The sequence below is a fragment of the Phoenix dactylifera genome, chromosome 9, assembly GCF_009389715.1.
Source record: "Phoenix dactylifera cultivar Barhee BC4 chromosome 9, palm_55x_up_171113_PBpolish2nd_filt_p, whole genome shotgun sequence".
Lineage (NCBI taxonomy): Eukaryota > Viridiplantae > Streptophyta > Magnoliopsida > Arecales > Arecaceae > Phoenix > Phoenix dactylifera.
Genome location: NC_052400.1, coordinates 3,567,055 through 3,585,619, shown reverse-complemented (window position 1 = coordinate 3,585,619; position 18,565 = coordinate 3,567,055). Strand labels below are relative to the sequence as shown.

The following is an 18,565-nucleotide window of genomic DNA, read 5'->3' as shown; positions in this document are numbered from 1 at the left end:
TTCCATCAGAAAGGTGCAGTATGGGTACTGTACTGGTACTGTTTGTATGTACTAAAACTAACATATTCTGAAAAATTGAAAAACCATCGGTACTGATTGGTACAACCATTATGGTATGTCAGTGTACATTGGTACAGACCGGTGAGATTGGTACGTACGGGTACAGCTGTGTTGGTATCTGGGTGCCGATAATGTTGCCGGCTTGACAGTAGAATGGTATGATACCAGTCATACTGTCCTAGTTTTCAGTGGTTTTTAAAAACAATGCTTTGGATTTAGGTTTTCCATCGACCCTGATAGCTAGACTTTCATCCTCTAAGGAACCCCTCCACACTCCCCTCTTTATATTAAATCATGTAGCCATGTATAATACCTATGATGTTCTTTGAATGTTGGAAACTTCAACAGACCCAAAACCCTTCGGGACTTCTACTCATTTTTCTCTCATCTTGAAAAGTTAATTTTTTCTCTGATTATAGAATTTCCTCATATCACATCATTCCCAATGCATTGATTTTCAGAAACATGTGCTCCTTTGATACTTCTTTCATATCATGTGTCTTTTAACGTCACTGCCCATGCATTGAAGATAAACTGAAAGATCCATAACAAACTTCTGTGCATGAAGCCCATAATGCCCATCATTGAGGACCGTTAGCATCTCTTGCTGTGTAGCTAGGCGACAACTTCTGTCTATGAACTTCCAACCTTTTGGAACATCTTAAACTTGAGTCTGTTTGAAAATTTGCTTAATTTTAACTGAAATTTCTCATTTTATTTATTCTGTCTATATTTTGGTCCAGGGTTGGTGGCTTTTGAAAAACAAAGTGGAGCTACCAAAGGTTGCAGCGGTAGCCAATTGCTTGACTTTTATTATTGGGTAAAATTATATTGTTTCATTATAATTAAAAAATCTGATGCCCTTTTTGGGTTAACACTTATGTCTCGAGTGCTAGTTCCTTTTATAAGTATGCTCATGTTTTGATCAGCTTTCCTATGAATCATGCAGTTATCGAGTATTCAGGGGAGCCAACAAGCAGAAACATGTTTTTAAGAAGAACCCTAAAGCTCACATATGGGGTAAACAACCAGTAGTTATTGGAGGAAAGTTGCTTGCTTCCGGTTACTGGTAAATTCTCGAAACATTATTGCAATAGATTTTTAAAGATATAAATGCTATCTCAACTGTTTTTAGTGTTCATTACCAACAAAATGTTTTAATAGTTAAAATCATGTAATAGTTATTCGCCATCTTAAATAAATAATATAAAATCCCACAAAAAGGAAAATAATATGGATCAAGGTCCGTCGTACCAGTACCGGTCGGCGTACCGGTGGCAGCTCGGACCGGTCTGGTCCGTACCGGTCCCGTACCGAGCGGCGCTATAGTTTGAAAAAAAAATTGACGTACCAGTGCGAACCAGCCGATTCGCACCGGTACGTCACCGGTACCGAGCGGTACGGCAGTCGTACCAGCCGATTTTTCAAAGAAAAGCTTCTGGTACCGGATCAGGTACCGGAAGCAGCTCGGACCGGTTCGTACTGGCCCATACTAGCCGGTACAAAATTTTATAATCACAGGTTTGAATGTGCTGAACCCCATTGAATTTTCTTTTTCTAGATCCTGTCAATAAATTAATATTTGAAAATTAGAAAACATATTAGAGATAAAACAGTTTGGTATTTGAAGCATTATTTTATTTGTTTTAACCAAGTTTAGTTGGAACACCTCAATAACCAGAATTTTTGTGATCATGGTAGTTTCTCCCCATCTTATTGTTATAAAATCCCAACTCCAACTTCACAAGCTCATATACACTTACTATAAATATTCTAAAATTCGAATGAGAAGTACATAAGTCCGCCACACGTTGCTTGCTTCTATTGTTTCTTAACCTATTGTCGGACTCAGGTTTGCTGGAGGTCAAGAGTTTGATTCCTTCCAGTTTAGTTATTCATTTCATTATTTGGGTTCTGTTATCATGTTTTCGGTATGTCTTGACTCAGTTATCTCTCCAGGTTTGTAGTTCAGGCCATATGTGAGTATAGATGTTAAGCCTAATATGCATTGTTGATCCTTCCCATATTAGCTTAAGCATTTGGGGTTGGTTTAGTTAACATGGTATGTTAATGATTATAAAAATAGCTTTTCCATGAACAGACTAGTACTTGTCAACCTTGCAGTTGAGCATTTGAAAGCAAAATGTGTGGTTTTTAAAATAGCTTGACTGAATATAAGTCAATGACTTTTTTGACATCTTCATTGAGGCTAACTATTAGGCATTCAGCACTCAACCATGTTTCCACATTGTTTATAGTATTGTGGATGCAACTATGAGAAATATTAATATTGTTAGACACTTGGGACCCAGATATGATTTTAAAAACTGGAGACATGGTCTCACACGTCACTCTCAATGTGTTAATTCATTTTTGCAGGGGTATTGCCAGACATTGCAATTACCTTGGAGATTTACTGCTGGCACTTTCTTTCAGTTTGCCTTGTGGGGCAAGGTGATTTTCTCCCTCCCTATCTGCATATTGTTCTTGATAGTTGCAGTTCAAGTAACAGTTAACGGCTCTTGCAGTTCTGTGATTCCGTACTTCTATCCTATCTACCTTCTTATTCTACTTATATGGAGGGAGAGGAGAGACGAAGCAAGGTGTTCACAGAAGTACAAGGAAGTCTGGGCAGAATATTGCAAGTTGGTTCCATGGAGGATACTACCGTTCGTGTATTAGAAGTATTTGCTCTTTGTTAGTGCATGCTCAACAAACAGAATACTTTCAGAAGACAGTTGCACCAGATGACCCATGGTCGTTTTCAGAATACTTTCAGAATACTTGCAAGTTGTTAGGGTTCTCGTAGAATAAGCAAAAGAATTTCAATTCTCTAATCTGTGATGCTGCTTCTGTTCGAGCTCTTCAAATATATAATCTGACACCTTGTGGCCTCGAATGTCTGCTTATGAATTTGCATTTTAATTTTCAACATAATACGATGCCATTCCAGAATTCTGAACCTTTACAAGTGGAAACTTCTCTTTGTTCTTTCTTCCATTTTAGTTTTCGACTTGAATTGTTTAACAAATAGAATAGTAGTATAAAATGATTTTTCTAATGATTTTCACGTCTTTCTTTTCTCTTTTTTTTTTTTTTTTGATGAAAACAGCCGTTCATATAACTTTAACTTGAGTACATCCAGCCATATCAAAAGAAAGTAAAGAGAATAATGGAGTGGGACTATCAGCTGCTGATGTCCAAAGAAACTCTTCGGAATGCCGGGCGACGTATGAGGCGACCCAGTCAGCAGCTCTGTTCGCCTTTCGGTACACATGTGTAGCATGAGAATCACCCATCTCCTGAACCAGTCTCCTAGTCTCACGGATGAACGGATGACCGTCACCGAACCTGTCCACCCTCTGGATCCAATCGATCACCATCGAAGAGTCTCCCTCGAGATGCATCCGGACGGCGCCGATGACTCTTCTTGCGTAGGATAAGCCCTCTCAAGCAGCCCGCAGCTCTGCTCCAACAACGGTAAGCCCTGGTATGCAACGGCCACCAGCGGCTATCAATCTGCCCCTCCGTCTCTGATCACAAATTCCACACCTCCAGAGACACCATCCACCGACCGACTACCATCAAAATTCACCTTGAGATGACCAAGGGGTAGGGTACCCAAGAAACAAGAGCGAACCTAGGCGCTATAGCAGCGGAAAGAGTACCCCAGATGTTCCTAGCCATTCCAGAAGTGAACCAAGCAGTAGCCGCGATGATCTCCCCTGCATGTAGCACAGCTCGATCCACCATCATCCTCGAGGACCACCTCCTATCCTCAAATAGACCAGCATTCCTATCCAGCCAAATATGATAAGTCAAGTGTGCCATCATGATGCCCGCCTCAACAGAACAAGGGCTCCGCATAGAGGCTCTCAATACGTGCATCTGATCCTGAGCCGACTCCACCGAATGGGGTAGCAGAACAGGAGACCTGCTCCATATCTCTCTAGCCCTGGGATATTGCAATAGAACATGGTCAATGGTCTCCTCGATACTTGAACACAACTCACAGCACTGAGAAATCCGCATGCCCCGTCCGGCTAGCATACTCCTGGTCGGTAGACATCCTCATGCCACCTTACAGAAGAAGAGCGCCACCCGCGGATGACACCGCAACCGCCATATCCATCTGCCCTCAATCTGCCGATCTGGCACCCTACTGATCAAAGTGTGGAGATTCCTGGCTCGCACCTGCACTCGGCCCGTCGGCCACCAGGCTAACCTATCTGGCACCTCCTGCATAGGAATCGAAAGATCCATGATCATCACTGCCAACTGTTCCCCAAACACCTCCCGAATCAGACCCTCCCTCCAGCAGCCCCTCTCTGGGTCCATCAAATCACTAACCCTAAATCCAGCAATCCTCGTCGAGTCCACCAAGGTCGGAAGTCCGCTGATCGGCTGCTCAGTCACCCACCTGTCCTCCAAAACATCTATAGACCGCCCATCTCCAATGACCCATCTCATCTCTGGTAGCACCAGCGCAACCCTAGCACACATCTCCCTTCACACCGGAGAATGGGAGCGCCCTCCATGCACTCCAGATATCAGAGCTCCATATTTGGCCCTCATCAACGACGACCACATGCTATCAGGCTCTAACACAAACCTCGCTGCATGTCGAGGCTCTCAACGTCTTTCTTTTCTTTGAACTTACAATTTAACAGACCTTAAAAACATTTCTTCAGTTGGCCATCACAGCAGAGCATTTGGTGTTGCAGCTTTGGCAAAACCACCAGCCTAATGAGCTGTCTGCGAAGATGAATCCTTTATGGACCAAGTACCAAGGAAGCTTGTGAATGCGACATGCATCTGAATAGCTAAAAGAAGGGCTAGATTGATGCAACCTTTGACATGTTTTTCACAGGCTTCGCAGATGACTGGGGGAGCTGTAAGCAGAATGCATGTTAGCCATTAGCAATCATCTCATGTTTTATCAGGAACTATGGCCCTTGGTGATTCCTGAACTGGGGGGATAAACCATTGTTTTTTCTTATGGGCTTCCTACGTTCTTTCACAATCCAATAAAAAAAGCAGTAACCTATAGCATTCAGCGAAGAGAACTGATGTCGCACCCAACGATCTTCTCCAGCAGTTGTGGGATTGCGGTCCCCGGAGGTGACGATGGCTGAGAGTACCCTGATGTTTTACTGCAGGCCCGCTAACAGATGGATTCCTAATCTGCTACCCTACATTCATTTAACTACAACGGCATACAACTCTGCAAAGGCAAACCTAAATTTCAGAGTGCCACAGCACCTTGAGAAAGAAGGAAGAAAAAATGAAAGAATTGGAAAGGGCTGTCACCCGAGTCTCTTCAGTTGTTTACATCATAGATGTAGACAAAAGCTGTCCTGAACTGAAGTCTCCAGCCCAGGCGTACTGGACCAGATCATCTCACGGTCACAAAGCTGGACATACGGTGTAAAGATGGCTGGAAAAAATTTAAACCATGGTTGGCCCACAGTTGCAATTGATTTCAGATTGGAACCTTTCATCTTGTCATGGCGTGTAATCTTTCACGGGTTGGATGCGGAATATCATTTATTTACTGAAGAACAATCCGAAAACCTCCCCTGGGTTATCAACTGCGTGTCCTATAGGAAGCCTATATATATGTAACCAATATTTAGCCTTTGGAGATTCTCAAGCCATTTGGAGAGACATGCTATGCTAGTGCAAGGGGATGAAGTCATGTTTTTTGAGTAAATTACAAAATTTTTTATGAGATTTGTATTTATTATACTTGAATCCATTAATTTGGAAAATCTATACTTAAATTTTTGAAATTTAACGATGTCAGGTTTATGTAATATGAAAAGACAAAAGTACTTCTAGATATTATTGATGCCTAACCAAACAATCTCGGCCCCTTTTCCCCAACTTGTCTCCCCATTTCTATGAAGATTAGGGCTTCTTAGCTTCTTTGATTAATCTCGCAAGAATTATAATATTTATATTTTTTATTCGCTGGATATTACTCCGATCGACTAAACGTATCCAAGTGACAAAAAGCCTAGCACTAGGTAAGTTCACTTCATTTTTTTGTCTTTTTAATAAATTTGTACCTTTTTAGAAAAAAGAAGGAGAGGATTTTGATGTTTTTTGCTAGAAAAATAGGCTATTTTATTTGCCCTCGTGTCTTATTTTTTTGTGTTGTATCAGTGTTCGAAATGAAATATTTTCACTTGAAATATTGGAAAAATAATCGTAGGTGGTTCCTTTCTCCCTATGGTGTTGTAAACGAACTCTAATTATCTGTAGAAAATGAACTCAAGTTGACAATCAACTCTAATTGTAATTCTAGACATGTTTGGAAAAGAAATGTCAACTTCAACTTTTTAAAATGTAGGTCAATTGAATTTTTTGTAAATGAACTTCGTTGGTGGTCCCCTTCCTCTTATGCTGGTCAAGGTTTGCAGTAGTAATGGTGGCTTTTCTCAAACGTCGCTTTCTATGTCCCACCGTAAGTTTTTATCGACTGAAATTAAAACAATGGTGGCTCGCAATAGCATTTTTTTTATTCTGTTTATGTTATACGTGCAACACTGTGGTCTTTTCTTCTTTCAAATTAAAGAAAAGGCATGCATATTTAGCTTTTACATATTAATCATATAATGACCGTACAACTCATTCATGAAATGGATTTATCAGTTTTATGAGGATTTTTTCATCACTGTTTGTAACCATATCATTTTGGTTAGAACACCATCTTTTACATGGTGAGCTATTAACTTTATATGAACTAATATACAATGATTGATTTATGTAGGGGTGCAATGGCTTATCATAATTTGGTTGTGCACTATGGGGATAGACAATATTGGATTGATAATGTAGACGAAGATTATTATTCGTACTTGAAAATGGTGGTTGATTTGTGGATACTAATTGGTAAGAGGGATATAAATCTTATTATCTCATATGCCAATACTAGTGGGTATTTTGATTGAGAATGATAATGATGTGATCTGTAGGTTTAGCATACATGAAGGAGTTAATAAGATTCACTTGTTTGTTAAAGATAATGTTGATAATCTAGTTTCTTCTATAGTTAGTCCTTGTGGATGGGATGTAGGTGAAGTTGAAGTTAAATGTCAAGTTGGAGAGGATGTTGGAGGTGAAGTTGGAGGGTAAGTTGGAGGTAGATGTGAGACAGATGGTAGAAAGAGTGCATTAGTACAAATTGGTATGGAAGATGATGTGCCTGAATTGTTGTTGAAGTTTATCATTTTTCTGACTCAAATGATGGTGACTGGATGATGGAGGAAGATCCAAATGATGTGGATAAGAATAACTCAACTGATGAGGCGATGATGAGAGATCTGAGGATGATGGCAATGATGATCAATTGAGTAATGTGAACTATGATGAGTCAATTGATCTAGCGAACAGTGAGGAGGAGTCCAATTCTAGGGTGAGGAGAAAGAACTTCTCCTACCTGATTATACTGGGCAAACTATTTAAGGTTGTAGAGGTGGGACAAATTGTGTTTGAGGAAGAAAAACTATTTGTGGATGTGACGAGTTCAGGAGTGCATTGAGAGATTATACTTCCAGGGTGGCTGTGAACTTTAGAGAGATAAGAATGAACCTAAGAGAGTGACTGCCCACAGCTTAGGTTATGGATGTAATTGGAGAATTCATGCATCCATTACTCCTGATAATAAAACATTCATGCTAAAAACCTTACGGGGGTAGCATACATGTGTAAGGCCTATAAAGAATAATAATGCAAACTCCAAATGGATAGCCAGGGATTAGAGCATCACTTAAAGGCAGATCCACATATGAGTTATGAGCTAATGTACCAAATTTTAGCTGAAAAGTATGGCATTGAGGCTCACATGATGTAACTATATAGAGCAAAAAGAAAAGCTTTAGAAGGGGTGGAGTGAAAGCATAGTGAGTCCTATTCCAAGTTGCCTAGATATGCTAAACTACTTAGGGCAAAGAATCCTAATACATTGGTAAAACTCAAGTTACATGAGAGGCATGCGTAATCTAAAAAGTCTTCAATGTTTAAAAGGATCTTTGTATGCTTCGAGGCAATGAAGAAGGGCTATTTAGAGGGTTGCAGACTCTTTTTAAGATTGGATGGCTGTCATTTGAAAGAGACCTTTGGTGGTGTACTACTTTGTGCACTTTTTATTGATGGAAATAGGAAACTATTTTCTATGGCTTATGGTGTACTGGAGTGAGTGAAAGGGATAATTGGAGGTTCTTTTTGGAGGATCTATATATTTACTTTGGTAGAGATACAATAGAGAGGCCATTAATTATAATGTTTGTTAAGCAAAAGGTATGCAGTTCTTTCACATTTCATGCTTTAATTTGCTTATAAGTTATTTAATTTTCATTATGTGAATAGTTTACTCATACTGCCTAATCAATGTGTAGGGTTTGGTTGAGGTAGTTTCTAAGATATTCCTCGATGCCAATCATAGATTCTATGCTAGGCATTTGTATAGAAATTTTAGATCAAAGTTTCTTGGTTTATTGGTGAGGTTTGACTTTTGGAATGTTGTGAAAGCATATGATCAGGTTTTGTTTGAAGATGCTATGAAAAGAATGAAGGAGCATGATGCCGAGGCTTATTAACACATGATGAAAATATCTCTATCAATGTGGGCAAGGCATGCTTTTTGTCTAGAAGCTCGGAGTGACCACATCATTAATAATATGCGTGAGTCTGTTAATCAATAGATGAGAAAGTTTAGGAGCAAGCCCATTCTTGGCTTGCTTGAGAATATGAGGATAAAGCTGATGAGTAGACTACAGAAGAGGTATACAAAGGGATGTACTTGGGATGGCAAACTTACTCCTTTTGCTAGGTTAAGATTGGATAAAACTATACAAGTCTCAAGGGTCTGTAAGTTGATACCAGCAAGCAAGCAAGAATTCCAAGTGTTGGAAGGAAGTAGAAAATTTGTTGTTGATTTGAGTAAAAGAAGTTGTACCTGTGTTGATGGGAGATCACTGGATTATCTTGTAAACATGCTATGGTATGTGTTGGTTATACAAGAGAAAATTTAGAGGAATTTTGTGATCAATGTTACACAATAGAAAAATACTTGAAATCATACAATTATGTGATTCATCCATTACCTAATGCAAACTTTGATCCAACAAATGATAATGAGAATTTACAGCCTCCACCTCTCAAAAGATTTCTTGGAAGGCCAAGAACAAAAAGGAAAAAAGAGGAAGGTGAACCTGTGAGGAGAAAAAGGTCAACCACTGTGAAGAATAATAATTGCAAGAAATTTGGCCATAATAGGAGGACTTGCCAGCATACTCCTATGGCAAACTAGGTACATATTGTTAAGATTTTTAATTTCATTAGATCACATTACTTACATCATTTTCTTGTAATTTTTACAGAAAAAAGTACAAGAACACTCCTCAAGCCAAGCTAATATATCCCAGCAGCCCCAAGTATGTGATGGAACACCTAAAACTGGATTTGCCTTAAGGGGAAGGGGTGGATCTGCTACAAAGGGTGGATCTGCTACAAGAGGGAGGCCTTGAGGAGGTGGTAGAGGGAGTGGTGGCTCTGGTTCAAGGGGAGTAGCATTTAGAACAAAAGAGGGAGTAGTGGCTCTGGTTAAATTGAGCTATTTGGGCTATTTGGATTTTTTTTTTTGTCTTTTTGGATGTAAAGGATGATTACTTCTTTTGATGCCATGTGGTTTGTATTTTATGTCTGTGGTTTATTTTCTATATTTGTGGATGTAAAGGATGGTTGCTGCCTCACTTTAGGTACTATAGTTTTCTGTCTTTTTTAGAATATGTTACTTTGTTAATCTGTTACTTTATTAATTAAGGCTTGCTTTTTGACCAATGGACGAGCCATGTCTTTGTTACTTCGTTAATCTGTTTAAAGTGCTCTGCTTTTACATATCATTGGTGTTTCTCATTCTTAAGTATACCATTGTCGTTTTTCAGTCACATGCTTGAAACAGTATGTGTATTTTTATGCTGGGTATTTTCCATACTAGGAGCTAAGATAGAGTGCATCATTTTCCTAAGCACCATCTCAGACAATGGTGTATTTTCATGCTGTCCTATTAGTAGGTGTATTTTCATGGAATCAATGGTTTGCATAGGAAAATGTAATAGGTTTCTAATCCTCAATGAGGCCCCTTCTATTTTCTCAACCTTACTAGAATAAGCATTGACAGGGTGGTTATTTGAGCTTCAAGATTTATTAATGCTAGTGTTCTTATCAACTCAGGGACAGTGATTACCATGCTTGTGCCTTTAATCTATAAGGCACTAAAGACCAAGTTTCTGAAATAATTTTCTGGCTATCCACTGGCACCTGAGTTTTCTATCTTAGACACTTGCTTTAACTTGGCTGGCTGTACAGAAGTGAACATTCCAACAATCAAGTTTCAATTTAAAGGTGCCATAGAAGTGGATTTAGATGTAAGGAGTCCTATACTTTATTAAGCTAGATGCTTTCCATGTCTGTCTGACTCCTGCCCCATAGATAGGATATATTCTACACATGGATATCATCAAGCCTTATATGTTAACATCATAGGAGAAGATTGGTGCAACTCATAGGTGTTGAGCAACTCATAGTTAAAGCAACTAAACAATGATTATCATTTTTCTCTATTTTTAGTTGAAGGAGTACAAATAACAAGTTTAACTGAAAACATAATAGTCATTTATCTGAAATAGTGCTATACAACATGAAAACATGATAGTCATTTAACTGAAATAACATCATATTCATTTAACTCCAACGGCCATTACAATAACAAGTTTTCCGAAACACTAATACAATTATGGTCACTTAAATATAAGCACTAGTACAAAAACTAGTAGTGGTTGTAGTAGTGCATAAATCATGAAGGAGCTACTGCTCGGGAGTACAGGCCCATGCAGAGCTCACTATGAGATTTTGACTTCTAATGGATACAAAACTGACCCCATAGCATCATTCTTGCATTTGATAGAGATCGAGATAAGAAGTTGAGTATCCTACCTAGGCAATGTTGGTATTGATGATGCTATTCATGATATCAATTTTCACCAAAGGATGGAGGGATAGTTGCTATCACTCCATCAAATTGCCTAGTTCGTAGTGTGCACATAAGAGTGGGTAATGCCATGTGTGGAGAACTATAGGTTGTTCTATCATTGAGTTACTATATTAAAGGTCTGTACTAGATTCTAGTAAAATGATAGTGTTACGGGGGAACTAAGCCGCCATGCTCCACGTGACCGGCACGCGCGCCCATGAAGACTACGGCTGTCCTTTGATCCAGCAATCCGACCCCGAGTCGGACATCTTCGGCTCCACAGCCCGACCTCGAGTCGGCTGCCCTTCGATCCAGCAGTCCGGCCCCGAGTCGGACATCTTCGGCTTCGCAGCCCGACCCCGAGTCGGCTGCCCCTTAATCTAGCAATCCGACCCCAAGTCGGATATCCTCAGCACCGCAGCCCGACCCCGAGTCGGCTGCCCCCTGATCCAGCACTCCGACCCCGAGTCGGAGATCTCTTGATAACGACAGGCTGCTTCCCAGAGGCACGCCGAGGCCTCCTGCTCCACTACTCCCTGCAACGGCTGTATCCGATGCTGTTCCACGATCTCCTGTATCAGCCGTACAAAGCAGAACTCCATTACGCCCTGTCATGGCCGTACCCAGCGCTGCTCCACGACGCCCTGTAACGGCCATGTCAGTGGCCACTCCATCGCGCCCCACGATGACAAACCCCCCTGAGAGACCCCCCAGCCAGGTATATATGCGGCTGGGGGGAGAAGGGGGGGTAAGCAATATCTTCCAGAGCACTCTCTTGCTTGCTATTATCATCTCTCCTCCTCCTCCAATCTCCTCTGACTTGATCGTCGGAGGGCCCCCACTACCCCAGTGGTGGTGCGAGGCTTGCTTGCAGGTTTCCCGGTGGAAGGTGGAGCACAATCAACATCAACCAAGGCAGCTCAGACGGAATCCCGTACACACCGCTGTGCCAATCGTTCTCGGTTTGGACCACCAGCAACAGTTGGCGCTAGAGGAAGGGCCGAATCTTAGAGCGATCGTAATGGCACGGCGAGGTGGTCGTGGAGCTTCCAATGCCTCCGGTCGCGGGGCCTCTCGCGCCTCCGGCCGGGAGGCCGCTGCGTCTCCAACACATTCTCAGCAACACTCCACCGTTCCACCCCCCATTCAGATGGTCGAAGCCGCTCAGTTCGACCAGTTACCCCAGCAGGTTCGCACCCTCGCGGAGGCGGTGCAGAACCTGCAGGGTGTGATGTCTCGGGCGCCGCAGCGGGCCCAGGAGCCGCTGCTCCCTGAGCGCTCACCTGTCCTCCTTAACCCGCGCTCCTTCCTCTCCCATGGGGAGGAGCGTCGGCGCGAGGAAGATTCTCGAGCATGGTCCATTCTGCCGGGACCGTCCCATCGGAGCTGCGCGGGGTACGAGAAGCGGGCCCGGGCGCGTTCCCAGACCCCCCAGTCCTCGAGGAACCCGCGCTCCAGTCGGTCCCCCTCTCGGTGCTCCTTGTCTCCCACCCATCGGTCGCGCTCCCTGGACCGGCGGGTGGACGATCTCCACCGACAACTCCAGGTCCTGAAGGGCCACTCTAAAGATCCCTTCGCCGACTTGGAGATCTCCTCCCAACCGGCGCTTGCCTCGAGGATCCTGCGGACCCCGAATCCGCCGGGGTTTAAAATGCCGGCGATCGAGCCCTATGACGGGGCGGCGGACCCGCGGGATCACGTCGAGAGTTTCAGGACCCTTATGCTCCTCCACGGAGCATCAGGTCCTCTCCTCTGCAAGGCTTTCCCGGCGACCCTCCGTGGCCCGGCAAGGGCGTGGTTCGCCGGCTTGGAGGCTAACTCGATCCAGTCCTTCGATCAGTTTACTCGCCTCTTCATTACCCATTTCGCCGTCAGTAGCCGGCGGCGACTGGTCTCCGACTCCCTCTTTGATGTCCGGCAAAACGAGGGAGAAAGCTTGCGGGATTATCTTACCCGCTTCAACAAGGCTACGTTGGAAGTCCGGAACCTGAGCCAGGAGGTGGCTCTTTCAGCCCTGAAGCGTGGCTTCCGAAAGGGCAGACTCACCTTCTCCCTGGACAAACGCCTGCCGCGGAGTTTCCCGGAGCTGTTGTCCCGGGCGAACCAGTATGCGGACGCCGAGGAGGCGGCCGCCCACCGGAGCAAGGAGGCCGCCGGGATCCCTCCAAAGCTCGGGAAGAAAAGGCGAAAAGAGGCACGCCAGGGGAGGAGCCCGACGCCTCAGCGTCGGTGCAGAAGCCCGTCGCCGGCGAGGAACCACGGCGCCCTACGCCCTCGTTCTCCGCCCCGACGTTTCAACCGGTACACTCCTCTCCTGACTCCCCGGGCCTAGATCCTCATGGAAATCAAGGGGCGAGAGGACCTCCCGGTCCCGAGACAGATGAAGAAGATCCCTGGGAGGAGGCCCTCTCGGGCGTACTGTGAGTACCACCGGGACCACGGCCACGACACCAAAGACTGCTTCCAGCTTCGGGACGAGATCGAGGCTCTCATCCGCCGAGAGCGTCTCGGTCGATACGTGAACGACCGACGTCCCCCCGCAGACTCGCGTCCGGCCGACCCGGCCCCTCCGGAGCCTCGGGAGCAGAATCGACCCATCGCGGGCGTGATCCATACTATCACTGGGGGCTGCCCCCGGCCCGAGAGGAACGCGGGGGGCTCGACTGAAGCATCAAGGGCAGCCGTCGCAAAGAGGCAGAGGGTCGGTAATGTAATCACTTTTTGTGATGAAGATGTAAAGGAGGTTCAGACCCCCCACGACGACGCCATGGTGATCTCCCTCACTATGGCAAACTATGATGATTCACTGGAGACGCTGTCTCGGCCGAAGGTGTCGTTGAGCTGCCTGTGACTGCGGGCGTTGCACCCGCAGAGGCCACGGTGCGGCTCGGGTTCTTGGTCGTCCGTGTTCCCTCGGCCTACAACGCTATCCTCGGACGACCCGGACTGAACGCCCTTCGCGCGGTAGTCTCAACGTACCACTTGCTCATGCGGTTCCCCACGGCGGCCGGGATTGGAGAGGTCCGAGGTGACCAACCGACCGCAAGGCAATGTTTCTTAGCAACTCTCAAAGGGAAGAAGCCCGTAGAAGCCTTAAGCGTCGAGTCCCTCGACGCCAGAGACGAGGTGGCCTTGCGGCACGGGGAGCCGGCCGAAGGTGTGATCGAAGTTCCCCTCGAGGAAGGTCGCCCGGACCGGACGGTCCGGGTCGGCACCAATCTCGACCCGGGAGCTCGGGCTCGGTTGGTGGAATTCCTCCGAGCCAACGCTGATGTATTTGCCTGGTCGGCGGCCGATGTACCTGGGATCGACCCGGAGGTCATTTCTCATGCCCTCAACGTCGACCCAACCCACCGACCAGTAAAGCAGAAGAAGAGACACTGTGCCCCGGATCGGATCCGAGTGGTCAACCAGGAGGTAGACAAGCTCTTGGAGGCAGGATTCATAAGGGAGGTCAGCTACCCCGAATGGCTGGCAAATGTCGTACTTGTCCGGAAGGCGAGCGGAAAGTGGAGGATGTGCGTCGACTACACCGACCTGAACAAGGCATGCCCCAAGGATAGCTTTCCGCTTCCGCGGATAGACCAACTGGTCGACGCGACTTCCGGATATCAGCTGCTGTCTTTCATGGACGCCTTCTCCGGCTACAACCAGATAATGATGGCTCCACAGGACGAGGAGAAAACTGCCTTTATAACAGACCGGGGGCTGTACTGTTACAAGGACACTCCGGGTGGCACGTACCCCTAGGTCCACATATCTCCGCTCGCGCCCAGGCCGCATCCGCCTCGAAGAACGCGCGCATCGCGGTCGCTTAACTGACACTCCTCGGAGGCAGCAACTGGCGATCCGATTTCCCAGGTAACGCATCAATTAGCGTTTAATGCCCTTCTGGTGTTCCCCAGGCAACACTTGGAGAAGAGGAGAAACACGATCGCAGCTGGCAACGGAGAAACCCCGTCGGGCTGCAAGCGACAGGCGCATGGCCAACGAGCGGAATTTTCCGAGGCACGGCCCTCGGATGCCAGGCTAACCCGATGATCATCCCGGGAGCAGACTAGCCTGAAGCCCCGACCGGTCGCCTCGGCTTGCGCCAGCCTTGGCCGACCAACGAGCGGAATCTCCCGAGGCCCGGCCCTCGGATGCCAGGCTAACCCGATGGTCATCCCGGGAGCAGGCTAGCCTGAAGCCCCGACCGGTCGCCTTGGCTTGCGCCAGCCTTGGCCGACCAACGAGCGGAATCTCCCGAGGTCCGGCCCTCGGATGCCAGGCTAACCCGATGGTCATTCCGGGAGCAGACTAGCCTGAAGCCCCGACCGGTCGCCTTGGCTTGCGCCAGCCTTGGCCGACCAACGAGCGGAATCTCCCGAGGCTCGGCCCTCGGATGCCAGGCTAACCCGATGGTCATCCCGGGAGCAGACTAGCCTGAAGCCCCGACCGGTCGCCTTGGCTTGCGCCAGCCTTGGCCGACCAACGAGCGGAATCTCCCGAGGCTCGGCCCTCGGATGCCAGGCTAACCCGATGGTCATCCCGGGAGCAGACTAGCCTGAAGCCCCGACCGGTCGCCTTGGCTTGCGCCAGCCTTGGCCGACCAACGAGCGGAATCTCCCGAGGCTCGGCCCTCGGATGCCAGGCTAACCCGATGATCATCCCGGGAGCAGACTAGCCTGAAGCCCCGACCGGTCGCCTTGGCTTGCGCCAGCCTTGGCCGACCAACGAGCGGAATCTCCCGAGGCTCGGCCCTCGGATGCCAGGCTAACCCGATGACCATCCCGGGACCAGACTAGCCTGAAGCCCCGACCGGTCGCCTCGGCTTGCGCCAGCCTTGGCCGACCAACGAGCGGAATTTTCTGAGGCCTAACCCTCGGATGCCTGGCTTAGTGCCGGAAGAATTTCCTGAGGCCTAACCCTCGGATGCCTGGCTTAGTGCCGGAAGAATTTTCTGAGGCCTAACCCTCGGATGCCTGGCTTAGTGCCGGAAGAATTTTCTGAGGCCTAACCCTCGGATGCCTGGCTTAGTGCCGGAAGAATTTTTTGAGGCCTAACCCTCGGATGCCTGGCTTAGCGCCGGAAGAATTTCCTGAGGCCTAACCCTCGGATGCCTGGCTTAGCGCCGGAAGAATTTCCTGAGGCCTAACCCTCGGATGCCTGGCTTAGCGCCGGAAGAATTTCCTGAGGCCTAACCCTCGGATGCCTGGCTTAGTGCCGGAAGAATTTCCTGAGGCCTAACCCTCGGATGCCTGGCTTAGCGCCGGAAGAATTTCCTGAGGCCTAACCCTCGGATGCCTGGCTTAGCGCCGGAAGAATTTCCTGAGGCCTAACCCTCGGATGCCTGGCTTAGCGCCGGAAGAATTTCCTGAGGCCTAACCCTCGGATGCCTGGCTTAGGGCCGGAAGAACTTCGAGAGTCAGGAGTCGGCAAGACGCTGCCAAGAGTTAAAAAGAAAAAAAAAGAGGAGGACGAAAGCGAGATGAAGAAACATTCGACTTGTATTAATTTTCATTGTTTCAGGTCCAAGGCCCATACAATTTGGCAAAACGCCGACATACAAAAAAAAAGAGGACAACGAAAGGTACAAGAGGTTAGCTTGGAGGAACCCCCGGGTCGGGAGCGTCGGGCTCGTCCGCAGGGGGTAGGGAGGCGGTAGGAGAATCAGCAGGCGATGGCGCCGGAGAGGAGTCGAGAAGGGTCGCTCGCGCCCCAAAGGCGAATCGACACCATTAAGGAAGGATGTCCGCCGAAATCCTCAGACTGCCAGGTCAGCAACAACTGCCATACGCCATAAAGAAGGCGGGGAGCTCGAAGCGCGCGCGCCTCTCCGAGGGATGGCGGCAATCTCGAAGCATCACTCCCTTCACCCGTTCCCCTTCTGGTTCCAGGCTCGGAAGTGGGGGGCTACTGTTACGGGGGAACTAAGCCGCCATGCTCCACGTGACCGGCACGCGCGCCCATGAAGACTACGGCTGTCCTTTGATCCAGCAATCCGACCCCGAGTCGGACATCTTCGGCTCCACAGCCCGACCTCGAGTCGGCTGCCCTTCGATCCAGCAGTCCGGCCCCGAGTCGGACATCTTCGGCTTCGCAGCCCGACCCCGAGTCGGCTGCCCCTTAATCTAGCAATCCGACCCCAAGTCGGATATCCTCAGCACCACAGCCCGACCCCGAGTCGGCTGCCCCCTGATCCAGCACTCCGACCCCGAGTCGGAGATCTCTTGATAACGACAGGCTGCTTCCCAGAGGCACGCCGAGGCCTCCTGCTCCACTACTCCCTGCAACGGCTGTATCCGATGCTGTTCCACGATCTCCTGTATCAGCCGTACAAAGCGGAACTCCACTACGCCCTGTCATGGCCGTACCCAGCGCTGCTCCACGACGCCCTGTAACGGCCATGTCAGTGGCCACTCCATCGCGCCCCACGATGACAAACCCCCCTGAGAGACCCCCCAGCCAGGTATATATGCGGCTGGGGGGAGAAGGGGGGGTAAGCAATATTTTCCAGAGCACTCTCTTGCTTGCTATTATCATCTCTCCTCCTCCTCCAATCTCCTCTGACTTGATCGTCGGAGGGCTCCCACTACCCCAGTGGTGGTGCGAGGCTTGCTTGCAGGTTTTCCGGTGGAAGGTGGAGCACAATCAACATCAACCAAGGCAGCTCAGACGGAATCCCGTTCACACCGCTGTGCCAATCGTTCTCGGTTTGGACCACCAGCAACAGATAGTGTATAGCTGAAAATTCCAAATATGTAGAATTTTATCTATAATTGTGATTGTTTTACATGCATCTGGCCTATTAATGCTATTTCTTGGTATAGAAATGAGATCAAATAGTTTTAATTTTTGGATGAAAATCCTAAGAGAAGACAATTTGATTAGTTTTAACTATATCACCTAGAGAAGTAAGTTGGATTTAGTGTTAGTTGCGGAGAACCTGAATTGAGTATTGATAGAGGGTATACCAATATATCCTAATGGTGCTGACCTAACAAGCTAACAAAGCAAAGCACTTAAGAGCTAGGATAATGCCAATAAAATGGCAAGGGCTATTACTCCAGCAAGCTTGTTAGACATTCTCATGTCACAAAATTAGAAGATCAAGATTGCTTTTGACATAATATTCAATGTTTAGGACATGTTTGGTGGATTGCAAAGTTTTGCAGTCCTTGAGACCCTTAGGATGTTGATAAACACAAAGTTGTCAGAGGCACTTTTGTCACTAAACAAGTGGTCAAGATGATTGGCTACATTTAGGAATTGGAACTCCTTGGGTTAGAGATGAATATGATACTCATATAAATACCATATTACAAATGCTGAGCTACTCCAATAGCCCCAAGTAGTAGAAGATTTTGTTAAGTAAGTCAAAGTTCATGAAGTGCAGAAAGGGCATGAAAAGGTCGAAGGATGCTTTCATTGTGGCAACTCAGGCTACTAAAGAGGCATTGTTGTGCATATCTTGCTATTAGAGCC

At 46.9% G+C, this 18,565-nt stretch overlaps 1 protein-coding gene across 2 annotated transcripts in view; it reads left to right on the top strand.

The window, feature by feature from the left end:
• LOC103696660 (delta(14)-sterol reductase) overlaps positions 1-3,060 on the top strand; it is a 42,002-nt gene extending 38,942 nt beyond the window's left edge. For both annotated transcript variants that reach the window (XM_008778344.4, XM_008778345.4), the window contains exons 11-14: positions 804-880; positions 1,010-1,129; positions 2,440-2,514; positions 2,589-3,060. In XM_008778344.4, the coding sequence (XP_008776566.2) occupies positions 804-880; positions 1,010-1,129; positions 2,440-2,514; positions 2,589-2,742 (426 nt within the window). In that variant the 3' untranslated portion in view covers positions 2,743-3,060. The remainder of the gene's footprint in view (positions 1-803; positions 881-1,009; positions 1,130-2,439; positions 2,515-2,588) is intronic.
• Positions 3,061-18,565: the final 15,505 nt, after the last annotated feature.